This window comes from Theobroma cacao, chromosome 9, assembly GCF_000208745.1.
Source record: "Theobroma cacao cultivar B97-61/B2 chromosome 9, Criollo_cocoa_genome_V2, whole genome shotgun sequence".
Lineage (NCBI taxonomy): Eukaryota > Viridiplantae > Streptophyta > Magnoliopsida > Malvales > Malvaceae > Theobroma > Theobroma cacao.
This window is the reverse complement of record NC_030858.1, coordinates 10,586,006-10,598,595: the sequence shown is the minus strand read 5'-3', so window position 1 is coordinate 10,598,595 and position 12,590 is coordinate 10,586,006. Positions and strand designations below refer to the sequence as shown.

Here is a 12,590-nt window from a genome sequence, read left to right as displayed (position 1 = left end):
CCTACTGCATCAAAAATTCAAAAAGGTAGCCATGAACGCTAAACATGGAAAATAAATAGAGTATCAGGTTACTAATCATCACCAATAACCCACAGTAAGTTGTCAGGCCTATGACACCCTCTTTAGCCAAGTTGTTTGTAGCATCGTTATCGGATCTCAATATATGCTTAATTTTCCACCTTGTTACTTTGTTAAGAAGATTGAGAATTTGAATGACAAGCGATCTAACCCTCCATGGAACTCCCACTGGGTTTCAGATCCATTGTACAATGTTGCTGGCGTCACATTCAAGGAGGAAAGTATGCATGAAATTCCATCTTGAGGCTACAAAAATTAGTGTCGTTTCCTTTATCACTAGTAGTTAAGCTTTGCTTGCATAAGAGGTCCCAATTATGTTAGAGAATAAAGCAAGAGTGTCACTATTTTTCGTTTCTTAGGATACCCTTTATTCTAGAGTCCCTCGAACAACCCCTAGAAGCACTATCAATGTTGAACATAAACACTCTTTTTACCACGTTTACAACATTTTCAAGCTTCTTTAATCTTCTTATCTCTTTGAATTTGGTGCAGTTTTGACGGAAATGCCATTTTTTACCTTAATTCCAACAAGTTTTCCCTTTTGCTCTAGATTTAGGTTTAGATTTAAATCTACCTTTTTTGTTTAGGCCATTCTTTTTGCCTTTTTTTCTATTCACAATCAAGCTTTTCCCTTGATTTTCACTCCAAATATCATCAAGTTTCTTTTTCAATTCTTTGGAGTTTAAAGATATCTTGGCATCGTCAAAATGAAGGTGTCTTGACCATATAACGTAGTATTCATAAAGTTTCATACAATGGAAGCAAAGAACAGAGAAGAACTAAGGCTTAATCCTTATCATCAATTTTAATATCAATGTTCTTTAAATCAAGAATACCTTTATTAAATTCATCAATGTGAGTATTAATTAGCGTATCTTTATGCATCTTGAGAGTATATAATCATTATTTCATATAAAGTCAATTCATCAACAACTTGGTCATTGTTGCACACTTTTACACACGCAAGTGTACCTGTTGCACAAGTAATACAAAGGTAAGTCAAGTATTGTCTCCACAGGGAATTGTGCTAAGTACTAAAATTGGGCACCAGAATCTTATCCAAGTAAATCAAATTTGAAAATTAATTAAAAATGAAATTTAAATAATAAAGCTAAATTAAGGAGTGAAGACTAAAAATTACTAGAAAATCAATGGATTAAGGCTTAGGATTATGGAATTACTCAATCTATCATTTGAATTTAATCTCTCTCTTTATACTTAAATCAATGGGTTGATTGCTAGTCTAGAGTCCAAATTTGTCTACAAGTCTCTATCGAGATGTTTGTAAACATACATTCCTCAATTAATTCTCCATATGTCTATGTAAGTTAATTAAGGAAGGTTCACTAAGCTTAGGCTCTAAAATTGGTTGTATATGGTACTTAGGTATATTTCTATCCTAAATAGTAATCAAATCACCTAATCTCTAATAGAATGTTTGGTTAGGGGAATGGCTAAGCCATTCCCCCTCTATTCCCATGCCATTCCGTTTCCCTTGTTTGGTTGTTAAACAAAGGGGCGGAATAGGCATTTCGAGGAATAGAAATTCCTCAAATATAGCTTTGGGGTGGGAATGGCTAATACCCGCCCCCCCGGTATTATCTATTCCGTGACCGGGGGAATAAGTTTAAATTATAATTTGACTATAATATCCTCAACTGTTTAATTAAATCACCACTTTATCCCTATAAAAAGTAATTTTTTTTCTCTCTCTTCCTCCTTTCCCCATCTTCCTCAGCAGTTTCAGCCTTCCCCGAAAATCTTATTCTCTCTCAGCCCATCGTCTTCCTCTCCTCTGTCAGCCGCCATTCCCCCGTGTTCATCTCATTTCTTAGCCAGTCGTCCTTCCTTCGTCTTCATCTCCTCTCTCAGTTGGTCATATTCCTTTCTCTCAACCGTGGGTCTTCCCTCACTCTCACCGGTAGGACTGCCCCTCTCTCTCAGCCGCTCTCACCCGTCTTCCCCTCTCTCTCCGCCATCCATAGTGGAGGTAGTTGCTTCAAATCCTTCAAGCAACAACATTTCCATTTGTTGTTAGTAGATCTCACTCTAGGGTTTTTATTGTTAGTAGATCTGAAATATGAAATGCTGATTTTGTGTTGTGATTTTGATGAATTTGAGAATTTAAAGTTCAAAACTAACTTTAATCATTCTAGGGTTTTCCATTCCATGCTCACAAAATTTTAGTTCCAAGTACATCAAAGAGATTAAAACTTGGTTAAACTGAGGGCAAATTTACTAATTGAAACTCATATATAACTAGTTTAATTGGATAAATATACATCAGAGAAATTAATAATGAGCTAAATATTTTGGTTAGTAACCCATGCTTTTAAATTGAATAACTTATACAAGTTTAATTGGAGAAACTTTAGCCTCGTTTTACCAGAAAGAGTTTTGAAGGGAAAAAAATTCAACACAAATTTATTTATTTATTTATTTATTGTTGAGAAATGCATACCTTTCATTGACATTGTGTTGTCCCCAAAACATATTTTTGCCTCTTTTTATTAATATCAGCAAAACTCAATTCGCTTTTTGGCTGTTGCTTGTAATTGAACATGCAGGGATTGCCAACTTTGACTTTGGCTTTTATTTACAAGTCGTCAATGCAATACGTATTGACTCAAGCCAATCCCACTTCTAACCGTTCATATTATGATTAATAATCGAAATTTACTTTCTTTTCTTGTTTCGTTTTTCTTTCTCCTACAATTGTTTTGAATTACCTTTTGAAATTTAGATCAATAAGATATTGATACAATGTTGTGAATGGTTTTCATGTGATACCAAATATAATTAATTCAATTCTTAATGATTGAAAATGGTTTAAGTAAAATCATACCAACTATGATGACTTTAAATTATTGATTAGTGATAAAAACATAATTACTTAGATAATATTAAAATATTAAGATAAAATATTATTTTAATAATAAATCATTGTAATGGGCGAGCATGGGTTGGGCTCAAGCTAGCTTAAAAATGGTTAGCTTGTAAGGTCCGAGCTAAACCCAGCTTGACCTGACCCATGAAAATTTTTTAAGATAATCCAATGATAATATATGTGACGTGGTAGAACCTAATTAGCCACCTAAGGACAAAGTCTCAATGGGATTTCAATGTAGTGCTCTTACCTTCATAGTTTACCAAAATTATACAATTTGATCAGGAACAAAAGGTAGAAAGAAGTGAGTCACATGCATTTGTCTATAGTAAATTTTAGGAGTATGGGAATGAATTGAGAGAAAAGATGATTATTCTCATTTATAAAAATGAAATTTTTAACTTCTATACAACAAACCCTGCAGGGACTCCTTAACTTTTCTATATTTTTCTCTCCAAAACTCCAACAACCCCATTGACATCAAATGCGTATAAATATTCCCCAAAATTCAGAAGAGAAAAAGCCTCTGCTATTGCCATATATGGACATATCTCTCAATCTGAATCACTTTCCATACTCCCCATGGCCTTCAATCCTCTAGGTCTCTGCATAATGCCAAACCACATGAGTTAAAAAAGAATTAACTACATCTGCAGAATATATTGAAAACTGCAAATCAAATCTCAAAAATTATTGTAGAAATCAAGAGGAAGAGAGACCTAATCATGTACCTTCTTAGAGCTCTTCTTTTCCCTAACTTCATACCTCTATTTTATTATTTAATATCGATGGAACTAAAATTTTTATCTTAAATATTCTTACCTTATATATACATTTCCAAAATGATTATATTCATTATGTGATGATATTTTATACAGTTAGTTTGACTTTTTAGGGTATTTGTGTTGGACTTTGTCAAAAGAATGTTGACTTAATAACGGTCACCAAGTAGAAATGTCATTAACCCTCTTTTTCCCTGTCTGTCTCTCTAACCCAGCAATTATTAAATTTTACAATTTTTTCATATGGCTTACTTATGGGGCTGAAATGTGATTTTGATGTCACTTATTTGTTTTTTTACCATATGGCTTTAATATTTTTCTTAAATAATAAAATAGATTAGAATATTTATTTTTTGCAGTCATGGTTCGTTTGTGTTTGAGAAGAGATGCTAAACGACAAAAAAGGCTATTAGCTATGTTTAAATTTTATATGGAGATTTGTCGTGCTGTTAGTTCATTCTTGACCTTATTGTCTGCAGCATCGACTTTATGTACTTATAGGCCAAGAGTAAGATCTTATGCATTAGATTTTGCTACAAATCGAGAGTATGTGAGGCGACTTGTGTATGATAATGATATTTCATGTATTTCACAAATTGGGATGAATACGGTTACCTTTTTTAAATTATATGAAATGTTAGAAAGTATTGGAGGGTTGAAGTCAACAAAGAACATGCTTGTAGATGAGCAAGTTGCAATATTCTTACATATTATTGCTCATCATGTTAAGAATCGAGTAATTAGTTTAAATTTTAGAAGGTCGGGTGAGTCAATTAGTCGGCACTTTCATAATGTTTTGGCTGCAGTCTTGAAATTGCAAGAACATTTGTTTAGAAAACCTGAGCCCATTCCAACAAACTCAACAGACAATCGGTGGAAGTGGTTTAAGGTAGATTATTGATCTTATAACTTTTTGTAATTATGTATATACAAGACATTAATAGGTTTACTTATTAGTAATTCATTACATCCGATTTGTAGAATTGTTTAGGTGCTCTAGATGGGACATACATCAGAGTTAAGGTGCCAAGTGCAGATAAACCTAGATATCGCACTCGTAAAGGGGATATTGCAACAAATATGTTAAGTGTATGTACACCTGACATGCAATTTGTCTTTGTTCTTCCTGATTGGGAAGGGTCTGTAGTTGATGGCAGAGTTCTTCGAGATGCACTAAGGAGAAGAAATGGACTTAAAGTGCCTCATGGTAAGCTTTCCTATGATAATGGAAAGGTATTTCAAATTATGTACTATATGATTATTCTACTTAAATAAGTAAATAACTTATTTAGTTTGTTTTATATAGGTTGTTACTATCTAGTTGATGCGGGCTATACAAATTGTGAAGGCTTTCTTGCACCTTTTAGGGGTCAAAGGTATCATTTGAATGAATGGCGTCAAGGTCATGAACCAAGCAGTCTTGGAGAATTTTTTAATATGAAACATGTTGTTACTCGCAATGTTATAGAGAGATGTTTTGGGTTATTGAAAATGAAGTGGGGTATCCTTAAGAGTCCATCATTTTATCCGATTAGGATACATAATAGGATTATTATAGCTGTTGTTTGCTTCATAATTTTATTAGGAGGGAGATGAGTTTTGATCCTATTGAAGTGGATTTAGGGGAATATGTTGAAACCAACATAGCAGTTGATGAGGATTTTATAAGTACTATTGATCCTACTGATGTTTGGGGTAATTTCAGAATGGAATTAGCAAATCATATGTTCAATGAATGGCAAGCATCTAGGCAAAATGATGATTGACATTTGTTAGACATATTGATACTGAAGGACTGTTGCTGGGTTTCTTTCCTTTGCCAGTTCAAGTTGTACTTTTTTTTTAATTTGTTCTTAATGTCTTATTGTTTTGTCAATTGTTGTTGTTAATTGTGTTGTTTATATTGTACATTTTATCATGTGAATAAAGTTTGAGTAGTTTTAATATATTATTGGATATATTTGTTTATTTTTAATTTTTTTGCATTTTAATAATATTTTTTATAATTAAATATTTGGTGTATGGTAGAAAACAATGTCCACATCTTCAGCACGAGCTTCTCAAAGTTCAAAGGGAACCAAAAGAAAATGGAATCATCATGAAGATGTTGCACTTATTACAGCTTTGATTGATTTGCACAATATAGGAAAATATAATGCTGACACTGGGTTTAGAGGGGGTTATTTAATAGAACTTGAAAATATGCTTGCAACAAAATTACCAGATGCAAACTTGAAGGCGAAGCCCCACATAGAGTCTAGAATAAAGACTTTGAAAAAAGAATGGGCTATTATATATGATATGGTGCAAGGGACACATACTAGTGGATTTGGGTGGGATGATCAAAGGAATATGGTTGTTGCTGATGATCCAGTATGGGAAGCTTACATACAGGTACGTTTTTGAGTTTGGGTTATTTAATTATTTTCATATTAGTTTCTTACTAATAATATAACTAATAGTCTTTTTTTTTTGTTATTAGAGTCATAAGGAGGCTGCCCCTTTTAGAAGAAAGAGTTTTCCCTTCTTCAATGAGCTAAGTATAATTTATGCAAGAGATCGTGCAACAGGGAAAGATGCACAAACTGCAGCAGATATCCTTGAAGAAATGCAGGACTGTAATGATACAATCAATGAGGAAATTGAAGGTGAAAACCTAGCTGGATATAATTTTGAGGATGAGGATTTTTCCAATATTCAACCTCAAACTTCAGCTCCCAGAAGTGACACAACTTCAACAAGGAAGAGGAAAAGGCTAAATGAGACGGGTGATCCCATCACATCTGAATCAATTATTGCTGCTGCAACGATATTGGGTGAAAACATAAAAGAGGCTGGAATTGAGTTTAGCAGAAGTGTTGGGGCAGAGGTGAACATCCAACAAAAAGCTCAAGAGTTGGATGGGATTTTAAGTCAAGTAGAGGGATTGACAGCGATGGAAAGGGTTTTAGCTTCAATTAAACTTCCAGAATCTCCAACTCTTATGTTTGTGTTTTTTAGTATTGATCCTGATCGAAGACTTGAATGGCTGAGGACATTTCTTGCTGACCGTTGAGCTTGGATGAATCTAAAACTTTTTGTAAAGGTAAGTTCCAGAGATTGTAACTTTTGGGCACTTGTGCTTGATGTTGATACTAATTATGAAGTTCATTAACAAGTCTAAACCCTTTTGAATTGACAGTAATGCTAGTGGTTGTATAAGGGTGATATTATTGTAGCGACTTTATTTGTTTTATGCATGTTGTAAGTTAGTGTAATAGGATGAATATTCATCCATTAATTTCAAGGTCAGTGTATTTTTGTAAACTAGACGTGATTTGTAGATTATCTGTACTAATTTTTTTATCTAAAAGGCATTTAGTATTACAAGGCTCTTTTAATATTTATAGCATCTCCATGCTAATATGCTTTAGTTATGTTTGTAAATTTTCATTTTCTTGCCAGATATGGAATGCAAATAATAAATTGAAAGACACGGTATTTCTCTATTTGCCATTTATGTTTCCGCAGCACCAAATGTTGGGTTCAAAAAAATGATTTTCTTCTTTTTTTAAAAGGGTTTATGAATTTGCATTTAATCTATCAAAAGACATAATCTACATTTTTTTTAGAAAAAAATGATTCATAATATATGAAGAATTGGCTTAAAAAAAATCTATACACAAATTTAATTGATTATGATAGATAAAATATAATATAATTAAATTATATTTTTAAATAATTATCCATTTATAAAAATATGTGACTAAATTATAATTATTTTTAGTAATTGGGAGAAAATATAATTATGATGGATAATTATCTTTTGGGATAAATGTGTATTTAAATGATAATAAGGATAATTTTATTTTTTTATGAAAATAATTGTTAATATGGTCAAGGGTATTTCTATCTTTTTATCACCTATTCCTTTCTTATTCCAATCTTATTTCTACCAACCAAACACTGTAATAAGTCATAAAAACAATTCCTGCTCTATTCCATTCACAATACCAAACAAAGTAATAACTATTCTATTCTATTCTTACTTTATTCTATTCTCACAAAATAACAATTCTATTCCATTCCTGCCTATTCCGCGAACCAAACGTGCTGTAAGTGAATTGAACACACGTTATTCAAACCATTGGTCTATTTTAAACTCCTTTTGTCAAGTTGCATTTAAAGACCCAAATCAATCTAATTGTTGATCAAGCAATTAGAAGCTAGAAGTATAAGTTTGAAATAAACAACACAATAGCCATTAATAATAAGTAAAAGAGAGTTAAAATATTCAAAATAAATGAAGAGATCAACCACAATCCTAGAAAAAGATATTTAGTTCATAATATCAATAAAAAACATCATCCACAAGAAATAAACCATCAATACAACAAAAGAAAGTGAGAGAAGAACAAATGTAGAGAGAGAAACAAATTTCTGTAACTTTTAAAGCTGTAATCTTGCTTGCTTTCTCATCCTTTCTTCTTTTGGTTGTGGTTCTTTTTCCTTTGAAAAGTTGCTCTCTAACTTCCCCTTTTTTCAACTCAAAAGATCATATTTATACCCCCATTGACAGCCTTAAATAAAAAAATCATCATGTGCAGAAAATTGAAAACCCATGTTGGCAACCGTCGCGCCAAGCTCTTTGGTTTAGGTGCCTAGTGCGTTCTAACGCCACGGCCACAGCCACTCAAGGCCACGATGCCAGCTGTTTTGTGTTGTCTCTACTGCAATTTAGCTAATTCCAACGTGATTTTGACTACGATCTGATCAGAACTAGGCTAAGTGATAAACATGAAAGTTATAGCTTTACATCTTAGCATTCAAATGGTTTAAGAATCACATTGACTGGAAGTCTATATCTCGAGTTATGCTTGAAATACCATAGTATGTTTGATGAAAGTTTGCACCTAACCATTCTCGTATGATTCACTGTCGCTTAAGCCCTTGTCATTTGTAGGCCTTAAAAAACAAGAAACTAAATCAATAGTAGTTAAAATTAGGCATTTTCACATACAAATGAACTAAAATAACTAAAGTTAAATTGACTTAACATGCTTTTATTAATTTAAGAAAAACGACTAAAATAACTTAAAACCACACCTAAAACTCGAGAACTTAGCCCTTTTTGCACCCAAAATGTGACAAGATAACTCTATGTAATAAAGTTATCAGTCACATATTCTCAAGTTTAAGCCACACTACAATAATAGATTTTTTATATATGACTTCTCTTAGCACCTCATTAAATATAACTAGTAGAATAGCACTATGTGCTTTCCCTGTAAAGTCTCTAACCATGGGATAGATTCGAGGGAAGGTGGGCTTTTCTCTTTATTAACTTCAACAGTTTTTGTTGTACTAGCAATGCGCATCTTGACATGCCACAAGTTGAAATCGTTTCTTCCACTAAACTTTTCAATCTTGTATTTGGTGGATGAAATTGTTATCACGAGATTTAAATTGACTCAAGACCTTATACCAATTTATTGTGAAAATAATGAAATAATTTTAAAAGAGTTATGAAAGATCTTACACAAACAATGAAAAATAATTTATTATTGATATTTTGCATTATCCAAAACATTAATTCGATAAAGTTGGTACATCACCTATAACTGTGAACTTACTGCATATATAATTCTACATAACAATTTCCTAAATGAAAAGAATAATAATGACTGTTAGGCCAAGCCTGGGTGAATTATGTTTCCTTCTACAATATATACCGGCATTTCCAACCCGTTTTGGATTTTGAACTTACGCCTCACAGCTGCAATGCAGGGGATCCTCGACTAAAAGCATTAGCTACCCTAAAGTTTATTATTTCATGAAGGAAATAGCTAAAACTTGTTTTCCAATTAATTACCCTAAAGTTTTTTATTTCATGATGGAAAAAGCTGAAACTAGTTTTCCAAAATTTTTCAATTGAATTTACTAAAACCTTATTTAATCACATCGTAATATCTATTCAAGTCGGTTTGCGTTCACACAATCGATTTTGAAAATCATGTATGGTAATGTTGTTAAATCTTCCCTTGCTAACCTTACAAGCTACCAGGGCAGCTTTTCAAATACTTGCATATGATTTTCAATAAGATAATAATAATATATATCATCTCGTCCATCGATCCTATGATTCAAACTTAATTTTTAAAATAAAATTTTATATTTAAGCGTTTATTTATCCCTTTGAAAACAAGAATATAAGCTATATATTTTGAAGATAACCAATTAATACTCCTTTGATAACAGTTAAACTCTAGTTGAATCCTTCTTGATATGATGCGATGATTTGGACTTTAAAACAATCCGAAACAGAAGATCATGTAAGGCAATAATGGTGCTTTATAGCTAACTAATGAGGCATGATATTCTGTTTTAGGGGGCTTTGTCTTCAAGTAGAGATGGCAAATTAATTAGGATTGAAAAAACAAATAATCAAGTGGTGAGGGTGGGACTAGTTAGCATTTGTATATAAAAACAAGTTTAAACCTTTAATTCATTTAAAAGGGTTTGGCAAGATAAATGTAAACATGGAGAAAGATGATAAAGGGTTAGTATGGGAATTCGATAGAGAGAGATAAGGAGATAAGTACCATATGTAAACCTAAAATTTTAAATGATTCTAATATATATATATATGTATTTTTGGTCCAACTTTTAAGCATATACTTGATCGCAAAGAAAGCTCGACTTGTTTTGTCAATATGCAGAAAGGAAAAGGCAAAGGGGGGAAATAAAAGGCAGGGTGGCGTTTTCTTCTCCAACCCACAACGCACATACCTTTGCACCTTTATACCAGTGTCCCTTTGCTTATGTCGTGTCAGGCCTTTTAGAATGAAAACAAAAACCCAACTACTCCCTCATCTATTATTTAATCTAACCAGATAAGACTAACAAAAGCTTTACACGCATATCTTTGATTAATTATTAAATAAATAAGTTAGTACTACTTTTCTTACAAGCTAATAAAACAAACCATGCATGTGGACCATTCAGAATGATTCTATGCTAAATCACATGCCAATTCGTTGCCATTTCAGTAATGTCAATTTGTATTTATATATGTTGCAAATGTTAATATAATACAATTGTCATTAATGCTAAAAACATTGATATATAGGCTCATATCACCCTAAATATATATACATATATATATATATATATATAACCAAAAATTGTCATGAGGAAAAATGATGAAATTATTACTTATTAACTAAAGTCCTTCGAAAGAGAGGTATCCGGTCGATGGACTCTCATATCTATCAAATAGAATAAAAGAGGTTAAAATATTTATAACTAGAAGAAAAAATATAGACAATATATATATATATATATATATATATATATTATATATATATATATATATATGGTTTGAATTGATGCCTTATGATAATGTGATGGCATGAATGGCTGGATTTGTGGTTTGTGGATTGTTTAAACTGTTTTGTTTTACCTTGACAGGCTGGGTAATATTATATTAGCCATGTCATGCTGTCAAAATTTTTATTGATTTGGTGGGTTATTTGATTAGCTTACTGTAGTGGGTGGGTTTCCGTGGATCAGCCTATTAGAGAGGCACGATAAACCTCGTTATATTTTACCTTAGTATGAAAGGTGCGGAGGGTATCTCCTAAGGTAAGTTTAGAGTTCGTTTTATACCGAACCACCACGTGAGGATGAAACTCAGCCAATGCCAAGAAATGGCTATATTTTAAAAGTAAAAACATGTTTTATGGGTATATGTCGTTTTAACATCCTTGGCGGACTCGATTGGATGCCCAGGCCAAGGTGTCACCGAGTATGAGTTTTGGCACAAGCCAAATTTTTAAGAGAATCATAAGCCTTGTTGATTGTTTCGATGAAATGTAATTGTTTTATATGAATTGNCTCTCTCTCTCTCTCTCTCTCTCTATATATATATATATATATATATATATATATATATATATCATATCCTTCACCTCTCTTGAGTTCAAATGAACACTAATTGGTTGATGACGCCCATGCATTTTTGAAACGAAATTACCTAATGTTTTATTATCTAATTAAATCCAAGTGCATTTATAGCTTGCTCATATTATATGATCCATGTATGTTGTTAAGAAGGCGTTTCAAGTGGCATGAGTAACAAGTCAAAAAAGTTGAACGATAAAGTTGGCAGTGTAATTGGACCACGCGCGCCGGCGGCTCAACCAAAAGGCAAGCCCTGTGGTCCACAGGGATCCGACCCTGACCGTCTCCCTCTCTCATCCTTTTGTTGAATAGACTCCTCAACGACTTTTGTTAAATCCCCAACCGTTAAAAAGGTTCCCTACGGCCGGTGCGTAGCTTTCCTACGAAATTTCCAAGCTTTGCATAAATGCTTTCCCAAAAGCAAAGACAAGAAGAGAAGAACCAACCATTACTTTCTTTCCTTTGTGTTAAAGCTGATTGAGACTTCATCACTCTTAAGCCTTTCCCCATTTTTTTTGTGTTAAAATTGTGATAGAAGCAAAAGAAAAAAAAATGGGTTTCGCGAGTAATTGAAAAAATTGAACCTTAAATATTAAAAAAAGTAGCTTTTCCTTGTGAAAATATTTGTTAATGGACCTTAGTAGTTAGTAGTAGAAAAATTCACTACTCGTTTGTCCTCTGTGGATTAATCTTTTCACTGCAACGTGGTCAGCCATTCTAACTTTTTATTGTTTACAAAAAGTAGTCTTAAAAATGAATCCAACTTTTAAGCAGCCTTTTAACCCACTTTCTTCATCATTATGCTTTTGTACTCTTCTTGAAATTGTTGAACAAGATACAAAATCCCACTAGAACTTCCACTCATCTACCGAACCATCCCCCCCTCTCTCTCTGTCTCTCTC

The 12,590-nt window shown here is 32.6% G+C and overlaps 2 protein-coding genes across 2 annotated transcripts; both read left to right on the top strand.

Moving 5' to 3' along the window:
- LOC18599622 lies at window positions 4,085-5,513 on the top strand. The gene is made up of 4 exons (XM_018126815.1): window positions 4,085-4,636; window positions 4,729-4,954; window positions 5,054-5,123; window positions 5,333-5,513. Exons 1-4 carry the CDS (start codon window positions 4,109-4,111, stop codon window positions 5,511-5,513), a joined length of 1,005 nt encoding a protein of 334 aa, XP_017982304.1. The 5' UTR covers window positions 4,085-4,108.
- On the top strand, window positions 5,759-6,939 carry LOC108663329 (uncharacterized protein At2g29880-like). The gene is made up of 2 exons (XM_018127038.1): window positions 5,759-6,141; window positions 6,230-6,939. Exons 1-2 carry the CDS (start codon window positions 5,782-5,784, stop codon window positions 6,800-6,802), a joined length of 933 nt encoding a protein of 310 aa, XP_017982527.1. The 5' UTR covers window positions 5,759-5,781; the 3' UTR covers window positions 6,803-6,939.

Bases quoted from the DNA above. Each gene is read 5' to 3' on its own strand.
- LOC18599622 (XM_018126815.1), top strand. From the start codon at position 4,109: ATGGTTCGTTTGTGTTTGAGAAGAGATGCTAAACGACAAAAAAGGCTA. The intron at 4,637-4,728 runs GTAGATTATTGA...TCCGATTTGTAG, and splicing joins ATCGGTGGAAGTGGTTTAAG to AATTGTTTAGGTGCTCTAGA. The intron at 4,955-5,053 runs GTAAGCTTTCCT...TGTTTTATATAG, and splicing joins TGGACTTAAAGTGCCTCATG to GTTGTTACTATCTAGTTGAT.
- LOC108663329 (XM_018127038.1), top strand. From the start codon at position 5,782: ATGTCCACATCTTCAGCACGAGCTTCTCAAAGTTCAAAGGGAACCAAA. The intron at 6,142-6,229 runs GTACGTTTTTGA...TTTTGTTATTAG, and splicing joins TATGGGAAGCTTACATACAG to AGTCATAAGGAGGCTGCCCC.